Source organism: Podarcis muralis, chromosome 16 (assembly GCF_964188315.1).
Source record: "Podarcis muralis chromosome 16, rPodMur119.hap1.1, whole genome shotgun sequence".
Classification (NCBI taxonomy): domain Eukaryota; kingdom Metazoa; phylum Chordata; class Lepidosauria; order Squamata; family Lacertidae; genus Podarcis; species Podarcis muralis.
Window position 1 is genome coordinate 8511166 of NC_135670.1, and position 17678 is coordinate 8528843.

The following is a 17678-nucleotide window of genomic DNA, read 5'->3' on the forward strand; positions in this document are numbered from 1 at the left end:
CTGTGTTGCATTGGTGCTGAACTTCCTTATCAGATTACTCTTGCAACTTTGTCTAGGACACTTTGCGAAGACCTCTGGTGCCAGGCAGACAGATGGAGCACTGAAAGAACCAGGATTCCCTTGGTGCCGGAAGCTTTCAATCCAAAGGGTGTGGTGTTTACGAAAAGAGACTTTCAAATACTGCAGAGCTTCTTCTTGTCCTGCCTTTAAAAGCTAACTACCACCATTCTCCTGAGGATTCAATGCCACTCAGTGGGGTTTGCGTAATGGTGTTTCTGCTTGTATTGCAGGACAGCTAGCTCATTTTTCCTCAAACCTTGGGAGTTTGTGTTGGTCTCCGTCACTCTTCTCTCATCACTGCCCCCTCCGGCCAGGCCATCTGCTCCAAGTGACCAGTACCATTTCTAGGGCCTCCACTTTCCACATGGCCATTTCAGTTGAGATTTGGTGCCTTTGAGAAAGCTGACTGCCTGCAGCTCCGTGGCCAGTCCTTGCTTATCATACTGCTTCTGCCTCCCATCCTTCAAAAGGCCCTCTTTTTGTGCCAGAGAACTTGCATCAACACAGCACAAACACACGTGGTTCTGCTGTTCTTGCTATTCAGCATCTTCTCTTCTGCCTGGCTTCTTCTACCTAAGTTCTTGCTTCTCAGAAAGTGCTTCTTAATAATGTACATTTCAATCCTAACCATGCCTACTTGAGGAGTGATGAGGTCAATGAGGCTTGCTCCCAGGTAAGTGGGTTTAAGTTTGCAGCTTCTGTGCTTTTAAAAGACAGTAGATGGAACAGTTTAATCCTTGGAGCAATCCCTCTATAACCTAGGCTGCTGTTAATTTTTGCCTCACGGACAAGGAACAGAACCAGTGAGTGACTGCTTTGTTGTTTATTTATTTGTTTCTCCTTTCTGAGGCTTGGGATTTGTGCTAATATTCCTTTTCCCTCCCTTGCTCTTTAGAACAAGTTGTTGGACTTCAGCTCCCATCAGCCTCAGCATGCCCAATGGTTGAGGGATGATGGGAACTGCAGTTTAGCAACCTCTTCAGGGCCAAAGGTTCTCCATCCATGCTTTAGGAGTTTAAGGGCTCAGGCATCGCACAATGAAAGTCAACACTTTTTCCATTATGTCTCTCCTAAGGCAGTTCTTGTAACTAACCAAAATAATACTCTAAACTTTTTCATATTGAGAAAATAGAGTCCAGCAGATAAGATCCTTTTTAGGTGTTATTACTACCACTACTACTAATGAATAAATCATATTTACAGCTAAATATATATATATACTGCTGTAGACACAAAACAAGTTTCAGGGTTAAGGTGTATAGCTTTTTGTAAAGTGTGTTTTCATTGTGATCTCCTGTGCAGTCCAGTCCTATGACTCCAAACCACATCTCACTGACTTCTGTGGGGCTAAGTCACAGAAAACTGCACCCTTAGGTACAAAAAAATGTTTTGCTAAAGGGAAAGTTGCTTTGGTTTTTGTGTGTACCTGTGTTTTTCCGTCTATAGCTGTGAAGTTTGCCTGCTCAGGTTGCCAGAAGCCTAAACACCCTGTCAGCATCACTGGCCTTTCCCAGTATCTATTCTCTCCAGAAAAACAATAACCATCTTTCTTGTTGCTTTGTTCTTAGAATCTTGGAGTCCCAGAAGATGCTTTGTGGGACCAGATCTCTTCTTTAACGTGAGGGTATTCATCACTAAAAGGTCTGTCAGACCCATGGCAGCCTTTCCTTCAAACTTATAAAAAGAAGACTGCATATTGCTCTGGGAGACTTTGTTTGGAACACAGAAAGCTATTCAGTCCATTAGTCCAGCTAGCTCAGTATTGTCTCCACTCTGGGTAGCAGTAGCTCTCTGTAGTTTCCAACAGGGGTCTCCTGGCCCTACCTGGGATTAAACCTGGGGTCTTCTGCAGGAAAAGGATGTGAAGCAGGGCTTTGAGGCATCTGAGGAACTTTTTCTTAGTGTAATGATTAAGCATTCAAGCTATGAGCTGAACATCAGCAGTGCTCTTGTTTATCTTTGATATGATGGGGTGTCAGATATTTAGGAATAAATTTCCATTGGGAGAGCAACACTGCCTTATCTATTCGTACTGAATAGTAATAATAGGAATCCTAGCACTGACCAATCTTACTAATTATTTTAAAGATAGTTGAAGTAGTGTGGCTGAAAGGCTTTGAGTATTGTATAAATATTGTTTCTAATGTTTAATTATCCTGAGTGAACTGAAACCAACAGCTTTTCATCCTGGCCCAAACTGTGATCTCAGATAATAGTGGCTGTTCTCCTTTAAAGAAACTCATCACATCACATCCTTCATCTCTTTATTTTCTTTAGCTCTCTATATCAGTATTTTCAGGCTTTCCCCTGCACACAACTTATCTGGACCTTTCTGTGTTCTTTCTGAGTTTCTTTTCTCTCTCTCTGCAAAATCTTCTCCAGCTTATCAGTGAGTTTCCGGGGTGTCCAATCTGGTGTGATTACGCTGTTTAACTCTTATTCTTGATGGTGCAGTGATCTGTAGGGACTGAGAAATCTAGTTGGATTCTCTCCAAATTCCCAGCTGTGGGTACTGAGGGCACCTGAATAGACCCCTCTAAGCCCCCAGACTTGTGTGGGAATGAAACTTCTTGTATGGAAGCAATGGACAACTATAGATTTCTGTCATTGACTCGAAGGCCTACACACGTATAAACAGGAAGTTTATTCCACCCACGAGATGGAAGCTGCTGGCGTTGTAATACAGGAAGTGCACTGAGGCTCCTTTTTATGCCAACTCAGGGAGGTATTTATGGTCAGGACCTGAGCATAAATAGCCCCACAGTGCTTCCCCTGGAAGGCCTTGTAATTTGTAGGGGCTGAAAAGGAGTGTAGGGGAAGAGAGCCACCTCAATGTCATCTGAGTATTTTGAAGCTGCATTATACATTAACTAATTGAAGCTGCATTAATTTGTAGGATTCAGCACAGTAGAATTTGATGAAGGCTGCTGGTTTGGATAACTTTAGAAGGGGATGAGACAGATTGATGGGAGAGGGAGAGGCCTATTAGCCATGATGGCTAATTTGGAATCTGTCTGTCTCTGGATCCCTGTTGCTCTCACTTTTCTGTCCTGTTTTTGTGGCCGTCTTGGGACATATCTGTCTGGTTATGTGGAGTAGGCTGCTGGAATGGATGCTAGACATTTGCTGAGATCCATCAGGGCTGCTCTGACTGGCAGCAGCTCCCCAAGGTCTTGGGCAGTGACGTCGTTCCCAACCTTTTTGGAAAGGTCTAAAAATAAAATTCTGTTATGGCATATTGCATGCGGAACAGGTTCATGCTAATTGTTCTTAATGTTCTCCCATCTTTGTTTTTTAAAAAAGAAAATTCAAGTAAAACAGACTCTGAACTACAAAAGCCAGCTTATTTTAACACAAATCATGACTATAGAGTGGCTGGGGAGGCCCAGCCAGATGGGCGGGGTATAAATAATAAATTATTATTATTACAGGCTGCTGGGCTTAAGAGGTTTGTCTTCAGCAAGGTTTTCGACTTTGTTGAAGCTGTGAGGGTTTGGAGGGGGGCCACTCTGTCCTGAAGCCATCCTGCAGAACAGAGGGTTAAAAGTCTGTGTTCTGTATGCAGAGCTGCTTAGCTCACTGCTGAAAAGCAGTTGTTTAGCTGCAGCCTGACCTCACTTCACTGAGCTATAGCTTTTCCTCCCTGCAAGGGAAGTTGACTTGTTTCGAGTCAGACCATGGGTTCATTTAGTTCAGAATAGTCTGTTCTTGACTGGTAGCAACTCTCCAGGGTCTCGGTCAGAGAGGGGTCTTTACCAAGACATTTTACTGTTCGGGGCAAAGACAGTGCAAAACCCTCCCATATGGAGTAGCAGCAGAGTCTTTCGTCTGTCTACCACACTTAAGGGGAGCAGGCCTCCAAGGCCTTTCCTGCCTGCTGCCTGACTTCCTCTAACAGACAAGCTCAGTGCTAGAAATTAGCCAGGCGCCAGGTGCGTTTTGTGACTGGTGCCGGTCCAATTGCAACCACATGGAGGTCTCTGGGTGCTGGGCTAGCAACTGACATCTCCATCTGGCTGGCCCTTCCAGTTTTCTTAATCAGGTAAGCAGAAGAGCTTATTTGTGGCATTTAGATCCCACCCTTTTCTCCAAGGAGTCCGAGGTTCACCTCCTCAGTTAATCCCTACAATGGCCCTGTGAGGTAGGTTAAGAGGTTGCAACTGACTCAAGGTCACCCAGTGAGCTTTATGGCTGAGCGGGGATTGAACCCTGATCTCCAAAGTACTAGTCCAATACTCTAACCACTACACCACACTGGCTTCCTAGAGTCCTTCTGCTACGGGGCAGCTCTATAAATTAAGTAGGTAAATAAATACGGGGAAAGCAAAATGTCACTTACAAAAGGATCTGAAATATTTTCTTTGAAGATTGAATTTGTTATAATCTGGATTGTTTTATTTGACGTTTTAATGTGTTGTCAAATGTTGCTTTGGCTTTTTTTCTTTTAAGATCTAGAACAGTATAGAAATGAAATTAATAAAAATAACAAATCTAGACATGCCACTGTGGTGACCGCAACCTAGGTTTAATCGCCATTTGGCGATTAGCTTATATATCTGAGTTTGGTCAGGCTGGCTCTACCTGCTACCTGGGATCCTTAAACCTTGTTTGCTGGGGACTGAATCTAGCACCTGTGGCTGTAGTTCATACATGAGATAAGAGTGTACAGGTAGCACGGACCCACCAATGGGAGTTTTTGTCCCTTGTTCCAGACCACTTTGTAACTTTGTCTGCCACTCCTGTGCTCAGTTGCCCCCAGCATGCGCCACTAAGGATCCCAAGACCCACGTGATCCGCTTGCCCACGACTCCCATCGCCTGGGAATAATTGCTGTGTTTTCGTGGTCATTCTGCATGTAGATGCCAGAATTCCCTAAGGAACAGTAGGTAGTTGTTGGAGAAAGCCTATTTTTCAAGCATGCTTTCCTTTCTGGTGGCCCCATAGAACTTTGTTCTTGCATTGGTGTGAGAGAAATGGTTTCCTTCTCTCTCTCTGTCCTGCTCTCCCGCAATCTCTGTTGGAAGCACAGTACCCCTATTGCATGGATGGAAAACCTCAATCCTGGGGCATGGATGTGGCCCTTGGGACTCTTCCAAGACGCTGCCACTGCTCTGCACCCTATTCAAGGGCTTTCCCCTGGTTGGAATGTACCATTTAACTGTGGCAATGCTTCTTGCCTAGCTGAATATAGAACGGTGTGTAGAGATCTCTGGTTCTTGTGTGGTTGGACTGTCGCCTACTGTCTAACGCCTTTGGCCCTCCAGAGGTTGTTAGACTTCGGTTCTCATCAGTCCCAGTCAGCACACCTGTGGTTAAAAAGGTAACGGGACCCCTGACCATTAGGTCCAGTCGCGGACGACTCTGGGGTTGCGGCGCTCATCTTGCTTTATTGGCCAAGGGAGCCGGCATACAACTTCCGGGTCATGTGGCCAGCATGACTAAGCATGTTCTGGCGAACCAGAGCAGCACATGGAAACGCAGTTTACCTTCCCGCCAGAGTGGTACCTATTTATCTACTTGCACTTTGGCGTGCTTTCGAACTGCTAGGTTGGCAGGAGCAGGGACCGAGCAACGAGAGCTCACCCCGTCGCAGGGATTCGAACCACCGACCTTCTGATGGGCAAGTCCTAGGCTCTGTGGTTTGACCCACAGCTCCACCCACATCCCCACACCTGTGGTTAGGGAATTGTAATTCAGTAGCATCTAGGGGTCAAAACATCTCCCCATCCCTGATATAATGTTAACAGTTGCATGTGTTCCTCTGCCCATATCTTCCTCTGGCCCTGCAAATGTGGCCCCTGGAGGGTTGTCTGTGAGGGAATGTGGCCCTTGAACTGCAAAAGTTTCCTCGCCTTCATCCCTACTGCAAGAAAAAAATATCAATATTATTTCTGTTGTTTCTGTTCCCCTGCAATCACCTAGTATAAACTCTGGCCATGCTTCAGCCCATGGAGTACCAGGGCCTCTTTACTCTCCCAAATGTTTTTTTAAAAACAGGAGGAAGGGGAGACTGATGAAAAAAACTGTCCCCCCACTGGCCACAGTGTCTTGTTAACTCATGGGGGGGGGAATTGTCATTTCTAATAGAACCCATCGTTTAGTTGGATTTCTTTGTATCGGATTTGGTCAGCATTGGCCACTGTGAATAATAGCCTACTAACGAACTTGGGAAGTCAGGTCATTAGCTCATCCAGATCAGTAGTGTCTACACTGACAGGCAGCAGCTCTCCAGGGTTTCAGGCAAGGGAGCCTTTCCCCAGCATGACCTGGAGATTGAAGCTGGTGCCTCTGAGCTATGGTCCTCCTCTCAAACTTATTAGGTGTGGGTTTTATGAAATGTATGCTTTCTTTGATCCCTTGCGCTCGTAGGCGTTCTGGGTTCAATGTATCTTCCAGAGTGCAAATTTCCAGAGGGTTTGTGCCACTGTTTTTAGGCAGGGCAGCGCAGATTTATGAGGACCTCCTCTTGCCGCTTTATAAAACTTTGCTTCATTCTTGTTGAAAACTGCTGTGATTCTTGTTGAAAACTGGTGTGGTTTTGGGGCCAGAATCTGAGCCCGAGGACCAGGAAAGACCCTGCTTCAACCCTTGCTTCAAACTCTGATCTTGCGAAGACGACTCCCTGGTTACCAGCTCTGAGGGTTGCTGGATGCAGCTCAGCCTGAGAATGTCGCTGCCCTGCTCTGAGATGCCAACTTGTCAAAGTTCCCTTTTTCTTTTCTTTTTTTTGTTGCAACACCAACCTGTAACTTTCCATTGGTCATGGAAACTTTCCTTGAGGAGATGGGTTTTATCAAAGGGTTTTTCACCCAAAGCTGAGAACAAGCTTGGAACTCTCCCCTTTGAGAACTGGCGTGAGTCTGAGGGATTTGAGGAGTGGACTCTGCACCTGGGATACGCGAGTCCTCGCAAGCTGATGGTTTTAAGAAGGCAATTTGTACCAGGATGTGGGGCAGAACTGGGAGAAAGAATACTTGACCCCTTGACTTAAGGCAGGGGTGGCCAACTCCCAAGAGGCTGTGATCTACTCACAGAGTTAAAAACTGGCAGTGATCTGGCAGTTCAGGTCAAAGGTGTTGAGCTTCTTTGGGGGGAGCCAGTGATCTGCCACTGGGTGTGATCTACCGGTAGATCATGATCTACCTGTTGGACATGCCTGACTTAAGGGATCAGGAGTTGGTTCTTCCATGTTAATCACAAAAGGGGATGTGTTGGCAAAATGTGGCTGGGCCATCTGCTTGCTCGTTTCCTTAAAAAAACTTTTTTTCTTCTTCTCTCCACTCCACAGAGTTCTACCTTGTAAATACTGTTATTTGTATATACTGTAAATGATGACATCGGTGGGCACTAACCGAGCCCGGGGAAGCTGGGAGCAGACGCAGAACCAGGCACAGCACAAACAGAGGCCACAGGTGAGGGCGGAGCAGGCCAGGGTGTCCATGGAAACCAGTTGGCTTTGGGAGGGGAGGAGTCCTCTTGGCTCCCTCACCTTTTCCTTTTTTCCGTTGTGACTAAGAGCACGCTGGCCTAACGTCTTTACCACGAGACAAAGGAAAACTCCTCCGCACCCTTTCGGGCTGCTCTTAGCTTGCATGCTTAGCAGCTGAGGCAAAGTTCTGGCTTTGTGGGCAATCACAGGAAGAATCGGAAGGAGAAGGGGAGACCCTTCTTACGCTTCTACCTTTTTAAAGAGAAAACAGTGTTCAAACTTTCTTGATACGTGTGGCAGGTGAAAGGACTAATTTCCCGGCCACTGATGCTGAACTTGTTGGGTTATCTGGATAAAACATCTGGTTGCCTGGGCAGTGAAAATCTTTTGAAACCTCCCCCATTGATAAGCCCAACCAGTTGCCTATCATTCATTTTTATTACAGTTTTCAAACGTTTGGGTTTTTTTCAAAGAGGGGAAGAGAGGTTGCAAAAGGGGACAATATCTTATCCTTTCTGTTCCAGAACCTCTGCTTTTCCATTAATCTGCATTCCATGCAAGCATGTTGTGCTATTGATATGTATAAGAAATAGAAAATTAATACCAGATTAATAAGAGAGGTGAACATAGAGGATTTGAGCTCTTACATTGATAATCACAACACGCCTTTATCCTTGTTTAACAGAGATCAGAAAAGACACGATGGGAGAGAATTTAAATACATATCATCCCTACTTTAGACTGCACTCTGGATCCTCACCCTTAACTGAGGACTAAAACCTCTCAGTCTTGGTCCGAGTGTGTTAGTCCCAGTGTATTTGTACTCAGCCTCTTAGCCAAAAAGCAGAGTGGCTTACACAAACCAGTCCCTGCTCCTTGGGTTTACAATATCTTAAGACGAGGGTTAGTGAGAGAAGAAGCTAGCTCAGGTGCAAATTCTTAAAGTTACAGTTCTGAATAACGTAGTTACATAGTTGTGTCTGTATGAGAAAATTCCCCCCTATCAGCTCTGAGCAGGTGATTAATATCTAAGCCAGTAGGGCAGGGCTTTACACAGCTCTTCCCTCGTAACTTCATAGTGGGAGCTTTGTTGCTTTGCCCTCCTCCCTCACTGATGTCTGTGGCTGCCTGGCCTTGGAAGTACCCAATTCAGATCTGAGGGCAGAGCGAATGGCAGTGTCAAGCTCATTCTTTACTCAGGCAGCTTCCCTGCCTCCGGCCAGACGCCCCACTTACAGGGCTACCTTGTTGTCTCTCTGCCCTGTTTTATTCTAACACTTCCACCTCTGGCCCCTGTCTCCACAGGCCACTGCAGAGCAAATCCGACTTGCACAGATGATATCCGACCACAACGATGCTGACTTTGAGGAGAAAGTGAAACAAGTAAGTTTTTGGGGATGCTGGAGGATGTGAGGAGAGGGGAAGACTCTTTCTCCGAGGAGAGTGTACCTTTTAACTCCTTGCCCTGCCAGCTGTCTTTGATGTCTCCTGGGAGAGAGGAACACGATGGACTCATGGCTGCTTTAGATAGCTTGAGGGAGGCACTCTGGTTCAGGGGTTTGAAGTCCCGTGACTGGTGACAGGTCCCAGCCAAGTCGACGGGTGGCCTTATCCTTTGTTCCTTCTCCCTCGGCAGCTGATCGACATCACGGGCAAGAACCAGGATGAGTGTGTCATTGCCTTGCACGACTGCAATGGGGATGTCAACAGAGCCATCAACGTGCTGTTGGAAGGCAACCCGGACACGGTAAATCTGCGGCTTTGCAGGCTCGGTTAGCAGAGTGGCGTTGCGGGTTGCAAAGGCCTTTTTTATTCTCTGTTGGCCAAAGGGAGTAGCATTGGGGAGGGGAGAAGGGCACCCCATGTATAGACCCCATGTCTCGGAAGATGAGGCAGTTCACAGTCTCCTATCTGTGCTAGACTACAATTCCCATCATCCCTCGTGACTGGCTGCGTTGACTGCAGCTGATAGGAGTTTGAAAGGAGAGAGAGAGAGAGACCCAGGAGAAAAGCTGACAGAGTGAGGCAGATCTTGAAAAGTCAGGTCATGGGCACTATAAAATCTGTGTAGGATTCTGTGGTTTAAATTAAAGTTAAGTGTGGGTCTAAGGCAGGCAGGGAGAACAGCAGCCCAAGGGGCTGCATGCCCCACTCCAGGCCTCTCAGCTTAGTCCAGGGGTCAGCAAACTTTTTCAGCAGGGGGCCGGTCCACTGTCCCTCAGACCTTGTGGGGGGCTGGACTATATTTTTGAGGGGGTCAACAAATTCCTATGCCCCACAAATAACCCAGAGATGCGTTTTAAATAAAAGCACACATTCTACTTGTGTAAACACACACTGATTCCCGGACCGTCTGCGGGTCGGATTTAGAAGGCGATTGGGCCGGATCCGGCCCCCGGACCTTAGTTTTCCTACCCATGGCTTAGCCCTTGGAACACTTCTCAGGCCACACCGCTCCCTAGCCCTGCTTGGCATCCCAAGCATTTGTGGGTGGCTGGAATGTGTCCTTGAGCTCTGATAATGCCTCTCATCTGTATGGGTGACAGAGAGGGGTGGGTTTGTACATTTATTGCTCACCCACTTTTGTCTAACCCTGGCATGTGGCCCTTGGAAGGTTCCCCAGGTGGAAATGCGGCCCTTGGGAAGAAACAGGTTTTCTACCCCCAACCTGAGAAGACTCACCTGGTCATCGGCCCAGGCCCAGATCTTGCGGTTCTCCTCTCCTGACATTCACGGCCCCCTCTGCATACTGCTTCTAGTTGGCAAAATATTCTGTTGTCTTCACTCCAGTGTTGATTCCTTCTATGAATTCTCATTTTAGAAATGTGAAAAAATGAAACCTGGTTGATGCAATTATGCTTTCTGCCCCCACCTCCCCCTCAAAAAATATCCAGAACTGAACTGGAATTTTAACTCTAGTCAATATCTAGCAGGTTTTTCTTTCTTTTTTTTCATGGAAGTTTTTATTTTCCAAAATAGAACTTTATAAACTTTAAGAAACAATAACCGGGTACAAGTCTAGTTTTACAATACCTTCTTTGCAACTAATCTAAAATGTATGAACACACCCGGTACACTGTTTTATAGGGGTCAGCACAAGAATATCCGCATCTCTTCTGTACGGTGCTTTTTGAAAAATAATATTTTTTGAAAAATAATATTGTGGGTTTTTTTTAATAAAATGACCGTGACCAACTTCAGTGAAACCTGTAGAATGTTTCTTGCATGTATCTGTGAAATTAAACGTGTGTTCCGTGCATGGAGAATGGGAATAAATCTTGCCTCTCCCTTCACAGCACTCCTGGGAGATGGTTGGGAAGAAGAAGGGGGTTTCAGGACAGAAAGACAGCGGGCAGACGGAACCCAGCGAAGAAAGCAAAGAGAACCGAGAGAGGGAGCGGGACTTCAGCCGGCGACGAGGTGGATTGCCAAGAAGGGGCCGAGGGACGAGCCGCGGAAGAGAGTGTACGAGTCGCGACTTTGTGCGGGGTAGCTGCCGGTGTGGGGTGGGGCAACGAGACGAGAGGAAAGGTAGCAGATGGTTAAAATCTCACGGCCAGAGATGTGCAGCGTGGGGGCAGTTATGTCTTCCCTGTCGTACCTGGCATTGCCGTGCACGGAGCTGGAAAAATAACAGTCACATTTTTAATTCCTGCTCCACACTTTCTTTATTTTTTAATAGTTCGCTCTGCTTGGGAGTCAACAAAATGTTTCAAATATCCAGGTGTTTTGGGTAATCGGGATCCTTAGGGTTTTTTGTTTTTTAAAATGGAGACCTGTTTTATACAAATGCCGTTTCACAAGCCAACGGTAAAGAAGTGTTTTGTTTGGGTGTTTGTATCTTCTTTAAAGGGACACGGGTGGCGCTGTGGGTAAAACCTCAGCGCCTAGGACTTGCCGATCGTCAGGTCGGCGGTTTGAATCCCCGCGGCGGGGTGCGCTCCCGTCGTTCGGTCCCAGCGCCTGCCAACCTAGCAGTTCGAAAGCACCCCAAGGTGCAAGTAGATAAATAGGGACCGCTTACCAGCGGGAAGGTAAACGGCGTTTCCATGTGCTGCGCTGGCTCGCCAGATGCAGCTTGTCACGCTGGCCACGTGACCCGGAAGTGTCTGCGGACAGCGCTGGCTCCTGGCCTCTAGAGTGAGATGAGCGCACAACCCTAGAGTCTGTCAAGACTGGCCCATACGGGCAGGGGTACCTTTACCTTTACCTTTATCTTCTTTAAAACAAAAAAGACCACCCAACCCCCTTTACAACATCTGTTTTGCAACCTATGGGTTGTATTTTGTTTTCATCTGAAGATCATGTATCTCCATTCCTTTAAAAGCAGGTGGTTCGTTCTAAAGACCCTTGAGGGAAATTGAGGGCGCTGAGTCTGTAAAATTTAGACACGAGCCTATTGCAGGGCAGGGCTGGGAAAACTGGAACAGAGTGGCGTGGGTTGCTTCTCCTGTAGTAGAGGAAGGGGATCATGTGTGGATTGTCACCGCCCACCTCTCCCCTGGCAAGAGGTTGAACTTCCGAGAGGGTGCACCTGGTGGGCAGGGCAAACCCTTGGCCAATTCAGCTTCTGCCAGCTTCTCTGCAGGTCGCTCAAGAATCCTTCATTCATTCAGCACTGCACTCGAGCCTTGCGCCCCTGCCCCCCCCCCATGCACTCAACACACTGGAAACTTACCAGTGTGGTTTTGTGTCTTCCAGTTCGGGGCCAGGAGAATGGACTGGACAGTGGCAAGACAGCCGGACCCACTGGAAGAGGCACAGAGAGAGGGCGACGAGGCCGCGGGCGAGGCAGAGGTGAGAGAGGCGGCTCAGTAGCCTGGATAGCTTTTACAAAGAGGACTGGAAATTACCATGGAGGAGACTGCTGCCAGTGGCTACTAGGCACGATGGCTGTTTTCTCCCCATACTGTCGGAGGCAGGGTGTCTCTTGATAATCAGTTTCTGGGAATCGAGTGTGGAAAGCGAGACTTTCAGGCTTCCCTTACTTAGCTTGTCCGTTTGAGAACAGGATGGATCAGATGCACTTTTTGTAAGACCATAAAAGCAGGTGATTGAGTGGTGTATAGAATTAAGTATGGTGTGTAAGAAGTTGATCTAGAAAGGTTTTCCTCTCTTAGCACTAGAATTCAGGGTCATCAAACGAACATTGCAAGACTCAGGACAGACAAAGAATAAATAAATCCTGATTTAAAGTGCCTTTGAATCCATCCCTCCTGCCGTACGGTGGGCTGCATACCAGTAGACCCTTTCTGGCTCCTTCATAGCTATAAAGGGGGGACAGCGTATGCTACAGCAATCTTGGCATCGTTGGCCAACTCAGTCCTACAGCTGTGATAGCTGACTGGCCACCTCCGGTGATCAAACAAACAAGGTGTTCAATTCCTAATGTGACTGCACCTAAAACCAGGCAGGGGAAGCTTTTTCAGACTTGAAGTTTCATTCCCCCATAGGGAACCTTCTGGGGGCCACAGTGCCCCTCAACCCTGGCCCTCAGCCATGCCTGCTGCAGATGGTCAGAGTTGGGAGCCCAATAACTGGAGGGTCGCAGGTTCTCCACATCTAGAATATCCCAAGTTGTCCCACCTTCATTGTGGATTTGAACTCTGGCACTAGTCCAGTTCTCAGTCTCAATTTGGTACCTACAAGGTGGGTGGTTGTATCAGTAGACTCATTTTTGTTTTGCTTTAAAGCAAGGCTGGGGGCCCTCTGTCTCCACCCCCCAAAGTTCTTGGGGGGCTGACTTACATCATCCCCGACCGATATCAGCGATGCATGATGGAAGTTGTAGTCCCATCCTTGGTTCAAAGGAGTGAAATTGGTGGTGGAAATAAGAGATGGGTGAAGATAGAAGACTTTTAAAAATCTGGTTTAGTTTACCTAGAGTTGCATCCCGGGTCCAGTAAGGTTTAAAGCTGCCTGTCTTTTTTTGTTGCAGGTGGATCTGGAAGGCGGGGAGGAAGGTTTTCAGCCCAAGGCATGGGGTAAGCTTCGCAGCCTTTGTCTTATCTCGATTCTTGGGTGGGGTGGGCAGAGCTAGGGAGTTTATCTGTGACCAGATGACACACACCTGTGGCCTGGATAGGGGGAGGGAAGAGACTAAAGGGTCAAAGCAGGACAGACGTGCCCTTGAGATGTACGGTCAAATTCCCCTTTCCTCACCCACCCTGTCTTCCAGAACTTTCAACCCCGCGGACTACGCCGAGCCCACGAGCACGGAAGAAGGCTACGGGAACAGTAACAGCAATACATGGAACAGCACCGGGAGCTTTGAGCCGGACGACGGCACGAGTAAGTGACCTGGGCGTTTTGTGCTGCCGCAGTTTGGGGCCAGAGTTCAGCTCCCGTCAGTCAAAAGGCCAACGAGTGGGTCCCCTTCAATACAGCTTGCCTTTCTTCAACATAAAGGGTTGCATTTTATCAAGTCAGCTTGTTGGTCCAGCCATCCCAGTATTGACTAGGCTGGTTGGCAACAGCGCTCTGGGTATTGCAGGTAGACACCTTCCCCAGAGATCCCTTTATGTCAACACAGCTCAAAGCTGTAGTCCAATAACAGCTGAGAACCCAACTCCCATCATCCCTAGCTAGCAGGACCAGTGGTCAGGGATGATGGGGACTGTAGCCCAACAACAGCTGGGGACCCAAGTTTGAAAAACACTGTTTTAAATGGAGACTGGGGGTGTGGGGAGAGAACCACCATTCCCAGCACATGACCTGCCATGCTCCTGTGTGGTTGAAGTCGCCCAATTCTGCCACCTAGAGCCACTTAACGCCTATCCAGTTGCCCCATCATGCCCTTAAACCCAGCCATTTTACTTGTGCTTGATGCTGTAAAAAAAAAAAAAGGCTGGTTTTATTTATGTTTAAAACTGCTTTGGGTTGCAGTTACAATCCACGTTAAGCGCTTCGGATCCATTTTCGACTGCAAAACCTGTGGGGAAAGTTGCACTGGAGTTTGAGGGTGTCCCTGGCAAGTCCTAGTGCAGGGTTGGAGAGCCTGTGGTACCCTGCAAGCCTCTGGACTCCCAGCTCCCATCTTCCCTGAGCTTTAGCCACGCTGGCTGGGGCTGGTGGGAGCTGGGAGTCTCAGCATCATCTGAGTGCATCACATCAGCTACTCCTGGTCTTTAGGGTGTGGTGGTTAACCTCCACTGGGCAGGGGTGAGTTGGGTCCGCCAGCCTATGATTTTAACGAAGGTTTCCCAAAGCTTTTGAGAGGGAAGAGAAATAATCTCCACCCACCGCTCCATTGCACACCCTTTCCATCTCTTTCAGCAACAGCATAACTTCAGGGAATTAAAGTTTTGAATGCAGGAAGCTGCCTTCTAATGGCTTAGACCAGAGCTTCTCAAACTTGGGTCTCCAGCTGTTTTTGGACTCCCATCATCCCTAGCTAGCAGGATCAGTGGTCAGGGATGATGGGAATTGTAGCCCCGAAACAGTAGGGAGACCCAAGTTTGGGAAATCCTGGTCCATCTAGCTCAGTACTGTCTACACTGACCGGCAGGCACCCCCCTCCCAGGGTTTCAGGCAGAGGGGGGCCTTTCTGCCAGTCCTACCTGGAAATGCCCTTGGGGATTGAACCTTGGGTCTTGCCTCTGAGCTCTGGCCTTCCTCCATAGAAGAAGACAACATTGTCTTTCTGCTTGGACAAAAAGACCACTTGAGGTTTTGGCAGGAAGGTTCCCTTACCTGGATGTGCAGTAGAAATGTAGAAGCGGGGAGAGAACTGCAGTGTCTTAACTTTTCTCTTGGAAGTAGATCCCGCCGTTCTTTGTGTGTCCTGAGCTAAGAAAGGGGGACTGTTAAAAGTTGTCACTGGAAAGGGACGACCCTTTTCATTGGCCCCCAAGGAGGGTTTACTTGTCCACGGTGTCTACAGAACGCTCTCCTCATTTCATACTCCCATGATTAGTTTGTAGTATTAAGTATATATTTTTAATTTTAACAATATCCACAGGTATGGTGGGCGGCAGAGTAGTCTTGGGATGGGGAAGGGGGTGGCGGCAGCGGCAGAATCGCCTCGCTTTTCTCATTTCTTAGAATACAAAACCGTTTTCACTGTTTTTACCCCGTTCTTTTTTTCTGTTTCTTTTTCTTTTTTCTGTTTCTTTTCAGGAGTTGATTACATTAGGGGTGAGGGGTCAAATTATCCCCGAAAATTTGACACTGCTCCTGGTACGAGAAATCCAGGTGCACTAATTGCCCGGGATCTCTTTATTTATAAGTTGGAATATATCTGTGGATATGTCATTGTCTCGTTCCTCCCACTCCACAACCCCTGCCCTCCTCCATCTCTTTCCATCTCGGTTTGGTTTCATTTAATGAATATGTGTACGTTCTTGCCTGTGCTTTTACTAACACTGACACCCCACCCCACCCCACCCGCCTTCCCCCACACCTCTGTGTTTTTAAGGGGAGGCGGGCTTTGGGCTTCCATGTGTTGTGTTTTTCTGTGTTGGGGGGGGGGGAGAGATGAATTTGCTTTCCTGGCTGTTTTGATTGCACCCTCCACCGGCTGTGGCTGCCCCTGTTGTGGTTCCCCTCTCCTGGCTCTTTAAAGCTCTTGCATCTTGATTCCAAGGCCATGTATCCTTGGGACATAAGCTCAGAATGGCCTTGTCAGTTCAGACCAAGGAGTCCATCTATATTTCTGGGTTTTTTTGGGGGGTGGGGACCAGCTAGGTGCCTCTGTTGGGCTCTCACAAGCGGGACTGAAGGTGACAGTCCCCCAGTATCTGGCATCCACAGATACACTGCCTCTAAACACAGAGGTTCCATCTAATTGGCCTTCTGAGGAGCCAATGATGAGGCAATTTCTGCTGCAACGCCTTCCTCAAGATCTACAGATGGTTCGTTTGCAGTTCCAACTGGTGGCTAGTTAACACTGGTGGGTTCTTACAATCTCCTGGTGGATCGCTGGCCAGTTGCTGGCAGGCGGCTGAGATTTCTTGCAGAGAAAGTTGGGCGAGGCCTTGGTCTGATCCTGTGAGGCCATTTCTTATGTTCGTAAGCAAGAGCGCAGACTTGGGATCACTGAAGACAGGTTAGGTGCCCCTTGACCATGAAGAAATCCTGAGTTAATCCCCTTCTGCAACTTCTAAAAAACTCATCGATAGCCTGACTTGCGGGTGCAGAGAGGCGGGGAATGGACTACGGAGGGGAGGCAGTCCTGCTACACAAGTCGGGTTTGCTAGCCACCCAGGGACCAAGTGGGTGCAGACTTCTGCAGATTTGGCGAATGCTGACAGGGTATTGAATCTAGCGAAGGTCTTGTGCGAGTAAAACCTCTCAAGCTGGCCCAGCAGAATTTCTCCTGGCACGCCCCCTCATTCTACTTTTTTTTGGGGGGGGGGCTGGAAGAAACCCCAGAGCAGATTGGGGAGGTGCGGGGACGTGGGAGGCAGGACTACCAGCTTGCATCATCTCTGGCCCTTGGCCTTGCTGGCTGGAGCTGATGGGAGTTGAGAAGCCCTGGGGGTTACGCACCTGGATTAGACTGAAGAGAGAAAGTGTGGGACTGCTCCAAGGTCTCTCGACGAGCTTCATGCCTGATAAGCGTGGCTTGCGGGGGGGGGGGTGCTTCAAGTCTCCCTCGTCCAACACCCAGCTGTAGTGCCTTGCAGAGTTTTCTTTTCCCCCCAGTTTCAAGTCTTCATATCTTTTCCCTTGCACTTTTGGCTAATGGCGCTATGTGGATTTTTGAAAAAAACAAAAGCAAAACACACCTTCAGGTGCCAGCAGAGTGTATGCATGTTTTTAAATGCCCATAGTCAATAAATGAAGATTTCAAGGAACAGGGAAGTGACCTGAACAGCAGCATGGGGGGGGGGGGGGCTTTTTTATTTAGTAAAAGTAGGAAAGAAATGTATCTTGATTCAGCTTTTTCTTAACCATTTACCCAACCTGCCTCTTTGAGACGGTAAAAGACCAGCCTTCGCTTTCATAGGGCTGAAAGCAAATTTTTGCAGGGGGGAGACAGCCGAGCCAGTCTCTTGCAGGATGCACGAGCATCGTGTAGTATTGAGTTATTTATACACTGCTTAGACACTGTTGTAATGAAGCAGTTTATAAATCTGCATGAACACACATGTATGCACAAACGGAACCTTCCGTTGACTTGACCATTTTGTACGGATCCTAACCCGGTGGCTTCGATCTTCTGGGAAAATTGGGCTTTTGCAGGACT

The 17678-nt window shown here is 47.8% G+C and overlaps 1 protein-coding gene across 10 annotated transcripts in view; it reads left to right on the forward strand.

Moving 5' to 3' along the window:
* UBAP2L (ubiquitin associated protein 2 like) overlaps nucleotides 1-17678 on the forward strand; it is a 51294-nt gene that overhangs the window by 2007 nt on the left and 31609 nt on the right. For 5 of the 10 annotated variants that reach the window (XM_028711186.2, XM_028711187.2, XM_028711192.2 and 2 more), the window contains exons 2-9: nucleotides 7349-7472; nucleotides 8795-8872; nucleotides 9126-9236; nucleotides 10786-10954; nucleotides 12191-12286; nucleotides 13428-13473; nucleotides 13668-13780; nucleotides 15608-15682. In XM_028711186.2, the coding sequence (XP_028567019.2) occupies nucleotides 7389-7472; nucleotides 8795-8872; nucleotides 9126-9236; nucleotides 10786-10954; nucleotides 12191-12286; nucleotides 13428-13473; nucleotides 13668-13780; nucleotides 15608-15682 (772 nt within the window). In that variant the 5' untranslated portion in view covers nucleotides 7349-7388. Of the gene's footprint in view, nucleotides 1-1646; nucleotides 1679-7348; nucleotides 7473-8794; nucleotides 8873-9125; nucleotides 9237-10785; nucleotides 10955-12190; nucleotides 12287-13427; nucleotides 13474-13667; nucleotides 13781-15607; nucleotides 15683-17678 lie in introns of those variants that run through there. The other 5 variants (XM_077920536.1, XM_028711188.2, XM_077920537.1 and 2 more) reach the window with 3 other exon arrangements.